At 62.3% G+C, this 15516-nt stretch overlaps 1 protein-coding gene across 2 annotated transcripts in view; it reads left to right on the top strand.

Annotated features, from left to right (window-relative positions):
- The window catches only part of STAB1 (stabilin 1), a 27150-nt gene continuing 11634 nt past the window's right edge, over nucleotides 1-15516 (top strand). Inside the window, exons 1-28 of one of the 2 annotated variants that reach the window (XM_059161095.1) lie at nucleotides 1-191; nucleotides 4002-4138; nucleotides 4479-4594; nucleotides 4840-4925; nucleotides 4999-5068; nucleotides 5384-5479; nucleotides 5987-6097; nucleotides 6348-6544; nucleotides 6775-6905; nucleotides 7086-7213; nucleotides 7516-7604; nucleotides 7820-7957; nucleotides 8087-8230; nucleotides 8413-8475; nucleotides 8765-8878; nucleotides 8963-9016; nucleotides 9238-9318; nucleotides 9697-9855; nucleotides 10243-10305; nucleotides 10543-10638; nucleotides 10826-10912; nucleotides 11918-12029; nucleotides 12515-12701; nucleotides 12811-12904; nucleotides 13027-13185; nucleotides 14460-14555; nucleotides 15137-15232; nucleotides 15372-15419. In XM_059161095.1, the coding sequence (XP_059017078.1) occupies nucleotides 111-191; nucleotides 4002-4138; nucleotides 4479-4594; nucleotides 4840-4925; nucleotides 4999-5068; nucleotides 5384-5479; nucleotides 5987-6097; nucleotides 6348-6544; nucleotides 6775-6905; nucleotides 7086-7213; nucleotides 7516-7604; nucleotides 7820-7957; nucleotides 8087-8230; nucleotides 8413-8475; nucleotides 8765-8878; nucleotides 8963-9016; nucleotides 9238-9318; nucleotides 9697-9855; nucleotides 10243-10305; nucleotides 10543-10638; nucleotides 10826-10912; nucleotides 11918-12029; nucleotides 12515-12701; nucleotides 12811-12904; nucleotides 13027-13185; nucleotides 14460-14555; nucleotides 15137-15232; nucleotides 15372-15419 (3033 nt within the window). In that variant the 5' untranslated portion in view covers nucleotides 1-110. The remainder of the gene's footprint in view (nucleotides 192-4001; nucleotides 4139-4478; nucleotides 4595-4839; nucleotides 4926-4998; nucleotides 5069-5383; nucleotides 5480-5986; nucleotides 6098-6347; nucleotides 6545-6774; nucleotides 6906-7085; nucleotides 7214-7515; nucleotides 7605-7819; nucleotides 7958-8086; nucleotides 8231-8412; nucleotides 8476-8764; nucleotides 8879-8962; nucleotides 9017-9237; nucleotides 9319-9696; nucleotides 9856-10242; nucleotides 10306-10542; nucleotides 10639-10825; nucleotides 10913-11917; nucleotides 12030-12514; nucleotides 12702-12810; nucleotides 12905-13026; nucleotides 13186-14459; nucleotides 14556-15136; nucleotides 15233-15371; nucleotides 15420-15516) is intronic. The other variant, XM_059161096.1, reaches the window with a different exon arrangement.

Consider the following 15516-nt stretch of genomic DNA (forward strand, 5'->3'; position numbering starts at 1 on the left):
TCTGCCCGCCCCGGCCCGCCCTGCACCCCTGCGCCTGCCTCCCGGAGCTCGTTCCCCACACTGGCCGCCCTGACCATCCTGGCCGGCGTGCCTGCCAGCCACCACCAGCCATGGCAGGGCCCCGGGGCTGCCTCCTGCTCTGCCTCCTGGCCTTCTGCCTAGCAGGCTCCAGCTTCACCAGGGGGCAGAAGGTGAGTGTGAGCCAGGTGCAGGGGGACGCGCGATCCAGGGGTGGGAGCAGGAAGAGAGCGTATACAGGGTGGGCCTGGGTCTGGGGACACACAGGGCAGCGGGACCAGAGGGCTGTGCCGGTGTGTCCACATCCACAGGCTGCAGTGTGGGTCCAGCTGCCTGGGCTGGCAGAGTGTCGCCTTGCCCTCCTCCGACCGTGCTCAGCCTGCCAGCCCCCTTGCAGTGTGGGCAGCCATCCTGCGGCTCCCCAGGCTGAGGCTGAGGGGGACAGAGCCAGGCCCCTGCTCCTGGCCTCCCTGCCCAGACTGAGGCTTGGTCTTTCTGTGAGCACGGCCTGGGGATTGAAGCTAGGATCGCCCCCGAACCCTGCAGAGGCTAGCCAACGGACTCACGTGGAACACACATGTGTGTGCCCACGTCCGGCCCCGGGGCGGAAGGAGGTCTGCTCACCCCTAGTCCTCTAGGTAAGTGGTAGCCAACAGTAACACCCCCAAACCTGAGGGCTGCCGTTTACCAAGAGCACAGCCTGGGCACGGCCGGGGCACAGCCGGGGCATAGCCGGGCATTATCCCCAGGACCCTGGGCAGTGGGTCCTGTTCTCCCCCAGAGGAATCGGAGCCCAAGGATGACAGAGTCAGATCAGGCTGACTCTGGAGCTGTGCTCCTGACTGACCTGTGATCCCCCAGAGAAAGGGGCCCCGGTGTGGCTGGCAGGGCCGTGCATGCCAGCCACCTCCCGGCTGCCCATCTACGGGTTCACGCAGGCCCCGGAGCGGGAATGCTGTCCCCACTGGAGCTTCTGGGAGAGCCTCCCACCCTGAGAATGGAGAGAGCTGCCTGGCCGGGGTCTGCCTGTCGATGAGGGGAGGGACCCTGTGAGGCTAAGTCCATCTGATTTTGGGGGCGGCTGCTGCTGTCCCCGTATCACTAGCGGGCAGGCTGAGGTACAGAGAAGAGGGACCTGCCCAGGATCCCACTGCCAGCTTCAGGTTCGTGGGTGGGAAGCTGTGAGGATGACTGTGGCGGTAGAAGGGCCCAAGGTTCTAGGCTGGGCCAAGCCCCGCAAGTGGGCTCCTGCTCCCTCGATGCCTCAGTTTCCCTGTAAGGGGAGTATAAGGGAATTTCAAAGGCCTGCCGCCGCCGCACGCTTGGAATTTCTCCTCGTCAGAGACCTGTGTTCTTTGGCTGAGGCTCCGCCAGCCTGGGCCCGGCAGACGGTCCTGGGGGTGCCTGTGGACAGGGACACGGCAGTGTGGGACTTCTCTCCTGTCCTCAGTCACCCAGCCCTCCCGGCACCCCCGCAGCACGAGGCTCACTCTAAATGTTAGCAAACTGAGGTTCAATGGGGTACGGGAGACCTCTGGGTCACACAGCCAGTGAGGGGCAGAATCAGAATGCAAACACAGACAGGTTCAGGCAGTAGAGGCAAGGAAGGCTTCCTGTAGGAGGGAGTCCTAGCCCCTGTCCGTGCAAAAGTCTTTTACTCATTGCCTCGTTTGTGCTGGTGCTGGAGGAGCCTGTGTTCTCAAGCTGGGGCGTGGAGGAAGAAGGGCACCGATCTCGGGAAGGGGCAGCAGTTGGATGGGGTGCTGTCCCTCTGAGGGAGGGACCCCAGACCCCAGCTTGGGGAGAATTTCTCCCACCTTCTTACAACAGGCGAATACCTCATGTCTCCTCAACTTCCCTAGCAGCCTGTCTGTCTCTGTGGGAAGCAGACGTTGCAAAATCAGCTCTGGATCGGGGCGGGACTGGGGGCCAGTCCCCGCCTGGCTCAGGCAGTCCCGAGGTGCCCCGGGAAGGAGGGAATCTGATTCAGCATTGGGCTGTGATCCAGAGAGACCAGTGGCGAGACAGGGCTCGGGAGGCTGGTGCTCCCTTCAGGCAGAGGGGCCCGGTGTGCTCCCCCACAAGAAGGAGGACTTGCCTGCTGGCTTAAACACCCTTCACCATTTCACACACATTTCCCAAGGCACCAGTCTGGGTGTGAGGGTGTGACATGGGGACAGGAGGCTCCTGCTTCCTCCTGTGCTCACCCCCACACTCCAAACCCCACCACTCTCTTTCTCTCCTTCCCTCCCTTTCTCCTGAGCCCTTAGCCAGGCCCGACCATTCCTCTGAAAGCCAGTCCCTGGGCCAGTGGCGGCCACTGTGGCAGCTGAGCCCGCCTGGCCAGGTGGCCCTCCAGGGTGCCTTTGCCCTGAGCCAGCAGCTGCCCAGCCCTAGAGTTACCCAACTTCCTAGACATTCCCTGGCTCAGCAGAGACAGAGCCCCGGGGTGGGGAATGAGACCACAGCTCTCAGCCACTCGGCTCGGCCTGAGGCCACTCTCAGCAACTTCCTTCCTTGCCAACCGCAGAGGCATGAGCGGGAAGGGCCAAATCACAGCGGCAGAGGGACCCCGGGACTCTGGTGTTCACCGGAAGAACGTGCCAGGCCACTGTTTCTCCTTTTCTCTTGCTTTAAGCGGCCTCGCGTCTGTAATGTGTTCTAGGAAAGAGATGTTCTGGCTCACTCCCTTTGAACCACAGTGTGTTCAGCACTTTTTAGACGAGAACATCTTCTTGAACCCACGGCCCAGGCCCCTGGACCCTCTTCTCCATCCACACGCACCTTCCTGTGGTCCCTTCTCCCATTTATAACCAAGACAGAAGCTTCCCTCCTCCAGGCACAGGGCTGCCATCTGTAAAGGTAGCCGCAGGGATGGAGGACTTGCAGGCCCCATGCGGGCCAGGGAATGGGACTGCGAGCCTGGGCTTTCTGGGCACTCAGCACCCTCCGGGAACGGCCTCCTTCCCACCCCCACCCCCGCTCCCCTGCAGCAGCCAGAGGCCCACTTAAAACCAACCCCCTGCTGCCCTGATCCTCACCCTCGCTGGCCCGGCCCCTGGGCCCTCTCCTCGGCAGCTCTTCACCTCGTCATACGAGGTCGTCTGCTCCTTCCACCTCCCGACTTTTGCCTCTCCTGCCTCCTCTACCAGGGGGACAACCTTGGCCAACTCATGGGCAACTTTCAACCCCAATTCAATTGTCACCTCCCATGGGAAGCCACCTGGGTCTTCTCAGCCTCCTTGCTGCCAGCATCGCCCACCCAATGATGGCCCGCGGACCCCTGGGTCTGGGCTGGTGCGTGGGGCCAGGGGCCGGGGGCCAGGCTGTGGGCAGAGTGCAGGAAGGCTTGCAGACCCCCTTGTGCACACCTGCTCACATGGGCCTGCCTCTCAGGTCTGGGGCTGGCTGCTGGGTCTCCACCTGCTGGAGAGGCCACGCGGGCCCTCGAACTTGCTTATAGGGTCATTGGGCAGCACGCCGGGGACACAATCTGGGCAAAGCAATGGCCAAAGGGTCAGCCCCGAGGTGTGATCTGTCCGCGCTGGGCAGCATCTATGTGGCATTTAGTGTTGATTTTTCAGTGCAAGGTGATAAGGGACACTAGCATGAAAGACCCGTCCGGTCCCCAACATCCCCAGGCCCCGGATGGTTTGGGGTCTGGGGTTGAGTTTCTCCATCTGAATGGGTGGAGGTGGATCAAAATGGCTATGTTCTCTTTGTGTCGGGAGCTATAGACTCTGGGGCTCTCGTATGTGTGTTTGTGGCCCTGGGCGGAGGGCCGAAGTCCATGGTTGTGGACGTAGGAATACGCTGGCAGTGACAGGCAGGTGTCCCTGTGTCCCGGGGCCTTCCCTGGCCTCACTGCTGGACAGATGGGAAAGTGAGGCCTAGAGAGGGGTGCTGGGCCTTGGCTCCATCGGAGTGGAGTCAGGACTGGGCACAGGGGCCGGGCCCCTCACTCCAAACCCCCCGTGGCCCAGGTGCAGTCCAGACGCTGCGACGTGAAGACCAAGTTTGTCACGCGTATCCCCTGTACCATGTGTCCAGCCATCAAGAGGCGGATGTGCCCCCCAGGCTGGCTCCGGGCGCTACCAGAGAAGATAGCTCAGGACTGCCGGTGGGACTCTCTGCCTCTGCCTGCATGGCTTCCAGGAGCATCTGTGGGGTCGGGGCGGGGGGGCAAGGGAGAGCTGGCAGGCGTGGGCAGGAAGGGCAGTCACTTGCCTGCATGTTGGTTGGCCCATCAAGTGGGCGGAGATAGGGAGGGAAGAAGAAGGGGGAGCTGGGGCAGGTGGTGTTTCTTGAGCACCTACTATGTGCCAGGCCTTGTGCTCAGCTCTGGGCCAGGTGGAGAGAGGGGAGGTAGAGCTAGAGCGCTAGAACTCGCGGTGGGGAGGGGGTGTTGGAGGCTGCCGACAAGGAGGCCCTCCAGTCACCCTGTCCACCTTTGTCCCCAGCTACGAGGTACAGCTGGGGGACTCTTTGATGTCCATGAGTGGCTGCAGCCTGGAGTGTTGGAAGGATGTGGTAGAGAAGGCCTGCTGCCCTGGCTACTGGGGGTCCCAGTGTTATGGTACGGGGTGGGGGCCCCAGCTTTGTTCCTCGCACCCCATCCCTGGGCTCCCTCTCCATAGCATCTGCCTGCGTCTCCTTCAGCTTTCTCAGTAAATGGATATTTAGTGAGAGCGCCCACACAGCTTGACTCTCTGGCTCCAGCTACCCCAGGGAGGGGTTGGGCTGCCCAGAGCTGCTGGGGTCAGGGGTGCAGCATGAGTTCTTCAGGGCACCGCTGAGTTCTGGTGGGGGTGGGGTCCACAGAGTGCCCTGGGGGTGCTGAGACCCCGTGTCATGGCCGTGGGACCTGCCTGGATGGCATAGATGGGAACGGGACCTGTGTGTGCAAGGTAAGGGCCCAGCAGGGCTGGGGTTGGGGGTGCCGAAGACGGGCCACGCTGACCAGGTACAAATCCCTGCCAGGAAAATTTCGGTGGCTCTGCCTGCCAGGAGTGCCGAGACCCCAATCGATTCGGGCCCAACTGCCAATCAGGTGAGCGCTGGCCGGACAAGGGAACGGGGCCATTGCCCACTCGGGGCCCAAGGAGACCTGCCCATCTGGCCAGCCCCCAGCAGGCTTCCTGCCAGCCCCTCAGGCTCATATTTCCCCCTCCCGGGATGTGAGCTATCCTACCTCCAGCCCTGTGCTGTTCTCAGAGGCCTTCTCCAGTAAGCCCCCCACCCCCCCGAGTCCTCAGGCTAAGCCAGGTGCTTCCCTTTGGCTCCCACCACCCTTACGGTCCTGCATCACAGCTCTGAACTCCCGAGACTGAAATGCAGACTCAGTGTCCCTGTACGTCCCTCCCAGAGTGCAGCTGTGTGCACGGTGTGTGCAACCACGGCCCCCTGGGGGATGGAAGCTGCCTGTGCTTTGCTGGATACACCGGACCCCGCTGTGACCAAGGTAGGCGGGCCCGTGGGGGGAGGGATGGGGCCTGAGCCTGGGGGGGGGGGGGCAGCTGCCTGCCCTCACCCTAATTTCTTTTCTTTTTGTCTTTCTTTTATTTTTTTAAAAGATTTTATTTATTTATTTGACACACAGAGAAAGATCACAAGTAGGCAGAGAGGCAGAGAGGGGGGCGGGAAGCAGGCTCCCTGCTGAGCAGAAAGCCCGATGCGATGCGGGGTTCCATCCCAGGACCCTGAGATCATGACCTGAGCTGAAGGCAGAGGCTTAACCCACTGAGCCACCCAGGTGCCCCTGCCCTCACCCTAATTTCTTTCGAAGTAGGAAAGGCGCACAGCTGGTTAGAGGGAGGGAATGTCATCTGAGTCCTCCACTGCCCAAAAGCCCAGAGAGGGCAAAGCTCTGACCAGAGCTGCACAGCAAATTGGGGAGAGCATTTTTACACCTGTGTTCCTCCCTGCCTGGAGTTTTGAGCCACCACAATACTCCCCGCTCTCCACTCAGAGCTGCCAGTCTGCCGGGCCCTGAACTGTCCCCAGAACACCCAGTGCTCTGCAGAGGCTCCCTCCTGCCGCTGCCTGCCTGGCCACATCCAGCAGGGCAGAGAATGCCGAGGTAAGTCATTGACCTAGAGGCCAGAGACCCAAGGTCAGACTGAGCAGGGGCCTGGAGGACATCCTTTTAAATCCACAAGTACAGTCTGGCCATTTACAGAAAGTACAACGTGTCCCTGAGGGAGGGCCTTTCCCCAAGGTCTGGATCAACCTGCTCACGTCCCCTTTGGGCCATCGCTGCAGAGGGGATGGTGCTCCTGGATTCCCAGCTCACTCGGGCACACACACTCTCTCTCTGTCTGCCCTGGCAGCCCCTAATCCCTGCCAGCCATCACCCTGCTCCCCATTGGCCCAGTGCTCGGTGAGCCCCACGGGGCAGGCACAGTGTCGCTGCCCCAAGGACTACCATGGCGATGGGACGGTGTGTCTGCCCCAGGACCCATGCACCATCAACTACGGTGGCTGTCCCAGCAATTCCACCATGTGTCTGTACCAGAGACCGGGCAAGGTGAGCCAGGGCCCTGAGTCGGGCCCGTGCCGTGGCCCCCCACCCACACTGGCGAAAGGACCCTGGGCAAATCATGGGCCTCCTGGGAGCCTCAGTTCGCCCACTCGTAACACGGGAAGAAGATGGCAGCCCTCAGCGGGCAGGGTGGCTGGCGGCTGAGCATAGCCTTGTGGGTGCCCGTGGTTCTCATGAATGTGACGCCACCCTCCGTCCCCTGCCTGGGGGCCCAGGCCTCCTGCTTATGCAAGCCAGGCTTGGTCAGCGCCAACCACAATGCCTCCGCGGGCTGCTTCGCCTACTGCTTCCCTCACTCCTGTGACCGGTCAGCCACCTGCCAGGTGACCCCCGATGGGAAGATCAGGTGGGCACATGAGCTTTGGGATGGGCACGGGGGACAGAGTGGAGAGGGTGGTCTGGGCAGGGGCAAGGGTGCCTTTGGGTGCATCCTCAGCTCGAGGGCCCACGGGGTCAGGAGGGTGAGGGCCAGGAGGTAGGGACTGGCCACACGCCCTGGTCTGACCAGTTCTACCCACGGCCCTAGCTGTGTGTGCAAGGAGGGCGAGGTGGGGGACGGGCGTGCCTGCTATGGACACCTGCTGCATGAGATACAGAAGGCCGGCCAGCTGGGTGTGGTGTTCCTGCGGCTGAGAGTCTCCCTGGCCATGCTGGGTATGTGACCCCCCACCTCAACCTGCCTGTGACCTCGTCCCTCATGTCCCGCATTTCTGGCAGGGAGTGAGGGGCAAACCCTGCAGACATGCCCCGTTTCTTTGCCCCAAAGCTGTGGAAGCAGTGGGCTGTGCTGGGGTGTGTGGTTGGAGGTGGGAGCTAGCTCCCCGCACCCCCGATCCTGGTGCCTCTCGTCTACCCTAGACCTAAGCCCAGTGCCCTCCACCCAACTCTCCACAACCTAGGACTGATGCCTGAGGGTTTTCCAAATCCATTCTGATCTCCCCTCTCATGGTTCCCAGACCAGGGCTGCCGCGAGATCCTCACCACGTCGGGCCCGTTCACTGTGCTGGTACCGTCCCTCTCTGCCGTCACCTCCAAGATCATGAATGTGAGCCCCGCCCCCTGGAGGAGCTGGCTGCCAGCCCTGGCCTCCTTCCTGGACCCTGCCCCAGGCTTTCAGGCCCTGAGAGAGTCCCCAGCCCAGGCTCTGGGGAACTGAGGCCCAGGAGGCCTCTCGTCCCCTCTGTCTCTGGGACCGGGTTAGCATGGCAACCAGCAGCCACCTTGGGCCCTCTCAGCGCCCCACTCCCCTTGTGCCCACAGGCGTCCCTTGCCCGGCGGCTCTGCAAACAGCACATCATCGCAGGGCAGCATGTGCTGGAGGAGCCGGGGACCCAGCAGACACGCAGGTGGTGGACACTGGCAGGGCAGGAGATCATCGTCACGTTCAACCGCTTCACGGTAAGGAGAGCCACCTCAGCCCGGAGACCAGGGCACCCCGGTGGGGGACACCACCCAGGGCAGAGGTGTGGGGGTGGAACATCCGTGGCTGGCGCGTGGCGTGGATGAGCCCGAGGCCTCACGTCTCAGCAGAAGTACACCTACAAGTACAAGGAGCAGCCCCAGCAGACGTTCGCCATCCACAAGACCAACTACCCGGCCGCCAACGGCGTCTTCCACTTGGTCACCGCCCTGCAATGGCAGCCCCCACCAGAGCTGCCTGAGGACCCCAAGGTAAGCCAGGGCCCTCCCCTCGCCCCACCTGCAGCCCCTGGGTGACCCCTGACCCCCACAGAGTTCAGAGAGTGGAGCGGCCATTTCTGGGTGGGGCTGGGACAGAGCTCCAACCCCCCGTCCCGGGGCTGAAGCAGCCTCCTGCTTTTCTCTGGGGCTCTCATGCTCATCCCTCACTGCAGAGGACCATCGGCCAAATCCTTGCCTCTACTGAGGCCTTCAGCCGCTTTGAAACCATCCTGGAGGTGAGTTTGGGCGGAAAGGCCCTAGCCCGTCTCATCTTTTATGCAGGGACCCCTCATTGCTAACCTCCCGTGATCTGGGGCTCTGGAGCAGCACAGGCTCTTGCCCATGCCCCCATCCTAGAACCTGCCCATCACCATCCTGGGGTTCTGTGGTAGCATGGACCCATTGACGCTATCTCCCACTTCCTCACGGACCATCCCTGTAGGCTGAGGGTGGCAGGGCCCAGGCTGGGCTCAGAGGCAGAGGCTGGCTGCAGAGCCTCCCTGAGCCTGCTTCCCACCACCACAGAACTGTGGGCTGCCCTCCATCCTGGACGGGCCTGGGCCTTTCACGGTCTTCGCCCCAAGCAATGAGGCTGTGGACAACTTGCGCGATGGCCGCCTGATCTACCTCTTCACGGCAGTAAGCTCGGTGGGGAGAAGGGACGGGGGCAGCAGGGCACCGGGGACTCCAGCGGCCCCTGCCAAGTACTCTCTCCCCTGCCAGGGTCTGTCCAAACTGCAGGAGCTGGTGAAGTACCACATCTACAGCCACGGCCAGGTGAGAAGCTCTGCTGGGCAGGGGAGCAGCCTGCACCTACAGCTGGCTTCTGGAAGGTTGCCTGTAGGTCCTGCTCTCCCGGGGCCCCTTCTCCCCTCCCCAGCCATCTGGACTCTCATGGTGGGGACCAAGGTGGTAGCTGTGAGTCACCTGGGCAGAGCCGTGTGGGGCCCTAAGGTGTGGCTCGCGCCTGGCCTAAGGCCACCCCCTCCTCCACCCAGCTGACTGTTGAGAAGCTCATCTCCAAGAGCCGGGTCCTCACCATGGCAAACCAGGTCCTGGCCGTGAATATCTCCGAGGAGGTGAGCTCCACCAACCATGTCTGGAATGAATGGGCCAGTGGAAGGGCTGGTGTGGCCTCTTTCAGACAGGCCTTTGTGCTCCAAGCCCCATGGAGGGCAGGCCCTGGGGGAGCCGTGTGGGTGGTGGGCACTGATCAAATTCCTCTCCTGGAGCCCAGCAGAGCGGGTCGGCTCCAAAGACGGGGAGGGTGGGCACAAGTCTCGGGGGCTGGCGCTCCATGTGGCTCAGGGCCTGGAGTCTGGAGTGGTTTTGCCGGATCAGGCGACACCGCCAGGGAGAGGGAAGAGGAGCCCGCAGGCCGGGCTGTAGGGGTAAGGGCGGCAGTGGGCCCAGGGGCCTGCCGGGCTGGGCAGCTTGTACACCGGGCTCTGCTGCAGGGGCGCATCCTGCTGGGACCGGAGGGCGTCCCACTGCGGAGAGTGGACGTGCTGGCCTCCAACGGTGTGATCCACATGCTGGAGGGCGTCCTGCTGCCGCCCACCATCCTGCCCATCCTGCCTAAGCTCTGCAGCGAGGAGCAGCACCAGATTGTGGCGGTGAGCTGCCGGCTGACCTGCAGGCCCGGCCCCACTTGTTCTCCTCCAGCAGGCGGGGAGGCTGCCGGTGGGCCCGGGGCCTGGCCCCCGGCCCCATGCACCCACCTGCCTCCCCCAGCGCCAGGCCTTAGCAGTCTTGCCGGTTGTTCCTTCGAGATCACTCCCGCATCTTCTGGTCCACCGGTCCTGCCTCCTGCTGCGATTGCCTCACTCCCGCACTCAGCCCTTCCCCAGGGCACAGCCTCGCCTTTGCTCTTCCTTCTGCTCTGGCCCTCTTGTCCTTGACTCTCTCATACCTCAGGCCTTGGCTCCGGGCCCCTTTCCTAGTTAATCTGCTGAATAAATAAACCATGACTAACTCTACCTGCCTCCCCCTGCCCTGCCCAGGGCTCCTGTGTGGACTGCCAGGCCCTGAACACGAGCACGTGCCCACCCAACAGCGTGAAGGTGGTGAGTATCCCTTGGCCCAGCTCTCGGGGCTGCCCAGCAAGACTGCTGTCCTGGTTCAAGGCGGGGAGGAGGGGCTGTGTGGCTCAGCTGGACCCGGAGGCTCAGCCCCTCTCAGCCCCACTAAGGGGAGGGGTGCTGGGTCCAGAGCACTGAGGGATCTCTGGGCCAGCACTGCCTGGCAAGGGGGGCCGGCTCAGCACCCACACCGGCTGACCTGCTTTGCACTGCCCACCCCAGGACAGCTTCCCCAAGGAGTGTGTCTATACCCACGACCCTACCGGCCTCAACGTCCTGAGGAAGGGCTGTGCTCACAGCTGCAACCAGACAGTCCTGGTGAGCCTGGGCCAAGGTGCTCACTGTGCGGTCGCCCGGGCCTCCCCTCGGGGCCGGAGCGGCCTGCCTCCCTGGGAGAGGGGCTTTGCCTGGCTCTACAGAGGGGGCTGTGGAAGCAGCAGTGGCCCGGGCGGTGGGAATGGCAGACCTAGAGATGAGCCCTCCGACACGCTTTTGTCTCTTACAGAAACCTGGCTGCTGCAAGGGGTTTTTTGGGCCTGACTGTGCCCAGTGTCCTGGGGGCTTCTCCAACCCCTGCTATGGCAAAGGCAATGTGAGTCCCCCTGCCCCGGGGGGAGGTGTGTGAGTCAGTCAGGGCTCCTTGTGTGTCTCAGCCAACCTTGGGTTTCCCACATCCAGGCAGTGGAAGTTGGGCCATATGGTTTTTAGTATTTAAATTAGAAATAATTAGGGCAGGGCCCCTGGGTGGCTCAGTCTCTTGAGCAGCTGCCTTCGGCTCAGGTCATGATCCCAGGGTCCTGGGATTGAGTCTCACGTCGGGCCCTCTGCTCTGCGGGAAGCCTGCTTCTCCTTCTCCCTCTGCCTCTCCTCCTGCTTTTGCTCTCTGGCTCGCACTCTCTCTCTCTCGCAAATAAATGAATAAAATCTAAAAAAAAAAAAAAAAAAAAGAATGAATTAGGACAACACTTTCGGGTCCCTGCCCTCTTTGGGAGCTTTGTACTATCACTTAGTAAACCTTGCGTTGCTGCCCACCACAAAAAAAAGAAATAATTGAGTAGTTGGATTTTGGCTCCTGTTTTCCTAAAGGTTCTTTGTCAGTGGTTCTCCTTTTTTTTTTTTTTTTTTAAGATTTTATTTATTTATTTGAGAGAGAGGGAGAGCACACAAGTGGGGTGAGGGGTAGAGGGAGAAGCAGACTCCCCACTGAGCGGGGAGCCCAATGCGGGGCCCGATGTAGGGACTCCAGGATCACGACCTGAGCCAAAGGCAGACGCTTCACTGACTGAGCCAGCAGGAGCCCCGGTCAGTGGTTTCCTTGGGTGTTCTGGTTTTTGCCACTTGCTACCATCAGGGTTGTTTTAGTGCCAGGCCAGGGATCAGCACAGGAGTTGTAGATTTCTAGGTTGAGCCAAGGTCACCCATGAAGGTTCCAGGGCTGGGGTCTTTTCGGGAGCCTGTGATTTAGAGATCTTTTCCAGGGTGAGGCCTTCCAGGGGGAGCATGTTCTCCCAGCCAGCCTGAGGACGGTGTGGGTGTGCAGGGAGGGGATGTGGCCAGTCCCCACCCCATGACTGGTCCTGCTTCCCACCCACCCCAGTGCAGCGATGGAGTCCGGGGCAACGGGGCCTGTCTCTGCTTCCCAGACTACAAGGGCATCGCCTGCCACATCTGCTCCAACCCAAACAAGCATGGAGACCAGTGCCAGGAAGGTGGGTGGTCCCAGCCTGTGCGGCCCACCAGGGAGAGAAGGGGCTGCTTGGAAAGGGGGCTGGGGACCCCTCCCCACCAAGAAGGGAAATGGATCCCCAGGAGGAAGGGTGAAAGCCAGAGGGAGGGAGAGGATTTGAGAACAAAAATAGATGATGTCTCCTTCCCCCACGCCCGGATGAGAGCTGGGGTTTAATCCAAAGCAGGCAGGAGTCAGGTCAGATGCACCGTAAGAACCATGGATGGTGGTGTTCGGGGCAGGGCAGCCAGAATGGGGTGACTGATAGCAAGGAATGGTTGCTGTCCCCTTGCATTGCCCCTGCCTGCCCACCGAGTAAGGGGTGGCCCCTGATTTGGTGACCCCGAAGTCTTCTGGGCTGGTGGCCGTCGTCCACGTTCCCAGCCGCCCCCCTGCCGTACCCGGGCTCCCCGTCGGCCCTGCCCCTGCCTCACCTTTCCCATTCCCATTCCCATATCCTCCCTGCAGACTGCGGCTGTGTCCACGGGCTCTGCGACAACCGTCCGGGCAGCGGGGGGGTGTGTCAGCAGGGCACATGTGCTCCAGGCTTCAGCGGCCGCTTCTGTAATGAGTCGGAGGGAAGCTGTGGGCCCTCGGAGCAGGCCCAGAACTGCCACCAGCATGCCCGCTGCATCCGCCAGGGGGGCGTCCCCAGGTGAGTGTCCCTTTTCCTCTCTGCCCTGTTCCTGACCGTGCGTGTTGGTTTGTTCAGCCGCTGGCCTCTTCCAGAGGCTCACGGGAGGCCCTCCGTTCTGCTGCTGCAGGTGTGTCTGTCTCGATGGCTTTGAGGGGGACGGCTTCTCCTGCACGCCCAGCAACCCCTGCTCCAACCCAGACCGTGGCGGCTGCTCGGAAAATGTCAGTCTCAGGGGCCCCTTCCTGAAGTCCTGACCTGGGGGGTGGGGGGTGGGGTGGAGGGGGACTCGCCTTCCCTCCGCCCTCCGCCTTGCAGCCCCGGGTCACGACCATGGCTCTCACAGGCCGAGTGCGTCCCTGGGGCCCGGGGCACCCACCACTGCACGTGCCACAAAGGCTGGAGCGGGGACGGCCGCGTCTGTGTGGCCATCGACGAGTGCGAGCTGGATGCGAGGGGCGGCTGTCACGCCGACGCTCTCTGCAGCTACGTGGGCCCCGGGCAGGTGAGGCTTGGGTGGGTGGCGGGGGGGGGCTCGCGGCAGCAGAGGCGGGGCGTGGGAGGGGGTATTGGTTCCAGGGGACTCTCATCCCTCCCAGTCTGCCTCCAGGAGCAGCCACTCCGAGAAGTCCAGCTTGGGGTCTCCGTGAGAACCCAGGTCTGAAAGGTCGTGTGGTCAGGTCAGAAGCAGCCAGAGTATTGGGGAGACAACAAGGCTGGGGCTGAAGGCGTGTGCCACTGCCAGCCCCAGGCCGCTGGTTCCACTCCAGAAGGCTGTGGCTCCGGTCCCTCAGGGATGAGGACTTTCGTAACCGGGGGCTATGAGTCCTCTGCTCTACCTGGCTTCAGAGCCACTGTCTTCTGACAACTAGTTCCTTCCTTCCCTCATCGGGTTCCCACGGGGAACCTGGCACGCTTGTCCCAGTTCTAGACTTAGGAATGTGGTGCTGAGCAAAGCAGGAGACTCCGGCCCTAGGGGAGTGACATTCCAGAACCTTCTAGACTCCTGGAAGTGCAGCTGTGGAGTTGGCAAACTCAGACCCCAGCCTCAGGGTCTCAGCCTCTGGAGCTTTCTCCTGAGGCAGGTCGGAATGTGACCCCAAGCACCGGGCGGCACATGTCTAATATGCCAACGGGGAAGCCAGGCCTGGCTCGGGGCCAGCGTGAGCAGGGACCTGCCCCACGATGGCTACACCCCCCTACCTCTGGGGCCTTGGTGCTGAGCGCCCAGCTGGCCACGAGGCCGGCACCCCTAGCTCCACGAGGAGCTGCTTGGTTCTAAAGCGCAGAGCTAAGGACTAGAATAAACAGGTTGAGATGCTCCCAACTTGCCCATGAGGGCGACTGGGACCTGGGAGTGTCACCGGCCACTCAGCTGCAGTGGGACGAGTCCCGGACACGGGCGTTGAGTGGGAAAGCTCAGAGCGGGGTGGTGGGTGTGTGCCACCATCCCTGGGACCAGCCTCCGAGATTCCTGCCTGCTCCCCACACGCTGCTGGCCTCTCTCAGGCCTGAGAGCAGAGGGGTACCAAATCTCCTCAGATGCTTCCCTGCCAATGCCGTCCCTTCTCGGGACCCCCCCCCCCCTCAAGAGTCCGGCTCCCCTCAGCGCCTCGGGCTCCTGGTCTGGAGAGCAGGGGTCTCCATGGAGGGGCCTGGGAGATGCTCCTCAGGTCTGACCAGGCCTCCCCAGGGGACAAAGCCCACAGAGAGTGGGGGAGCAGAGGAGAGGGTAACTGCCCCTGGTGAGCTGAGACCCTCTGCTCCCAACCTCTCCAGAGCCGGTGCACCTGCAAGCTGGGATTCGCCGGGGATGGCTACGAGTGCAGTCCTATTGACCCCTGTCGGGCAGGCAACGGTGGCTGCCATGATCTGGTGAGGGGCTGAGGGGGCCTGGGGCCTGGGGAGGCTCTCTGGGTGGGCCTGTCCATGGCCAGGACTGGAATCGCTCTGAGCCCCAAATCTAGACCCTGTCACCCCTTCACCCACAGGGCGGGGCTTCCACTCCTTGTTCAGGCCCCAGCCCCTGCCCTGCCTCCTGTCGCCAGCCCCTCCCCAACTTCATGCCCTGGTGGCTACCCCAACCTCACTCCACCCTAATACCACGGCACCTCTGCCTGTGCATTCCAGAAGGCCTGCTGGCTAGCTCCTCCTGCTGTCAGTGCAGGCCTCTCTTCCTCGGTGTTCCCCTGCCCTGGGCTTTGCCTGCCCATCTGTCATGATGGGTGGCGGGGGGGACTCATGTCAAATGCTTAGTGAGCTTGGAGAGCAGGACCATGCAAACCAAGGGAACAACATGAATGCAGACTGGCTGGCTGGACAGACAGTGGGGCCAGGTGGCAAGACAAACAGCAGGAGGAGAGACAAGAAGGGTGAGATGTAGGCTGGGTGCGGTCCAGCTTGCCATCTGCGTGCTGAATGGAGGCCCCTGTCTCTTTGCCCCACCCTCACCCCAGGCCACCTGCCGGGCAGTGGGGGGAGGTCAGAGGGTCTGCACGTGCCCCACTGGCTATGGGGGTGATGGCTTCAGCTGCTACGGAGACATCTTCCGGGTGAGTGGGTCCCTATGCTTGGGTAGGGGGAGTCCTCTCATGTGCCTCAGGTGGGAAAGGACAATACTCGGGGTCCTGGTGAGGAAGGGCCTTGGATCTGTTCCTAGACTGATGACCTCAGCTCTTTCTCTCCCCTTAGGAGCTGGAAGCAAATGCCCACTTCTCTGTCTTCTACCAGTGGATCAAGGTAGGACAGGGCAGAATATTGTGATTGGGGCTCAAATCCAGGAAGCCTCCCTGGATGCAGAGGTGCTGTGTAAAATCTCAAAGAGCTGGAGGTGGGG

Source organism: Mustela lutreola, chromosome 2 (assembly GCF_030435805.1).
Source record: "Mustela lutreola isolate mMusLut2 chromosome 2, mMusLut2.pri, whole genome shotgun sequence".
NCBI classification, from domain to species: Eukaryota; Metazoa; Chordata; class Mammalia; order Carnivora; family Mustelidae; genus Mustela; species Mustela lutreola.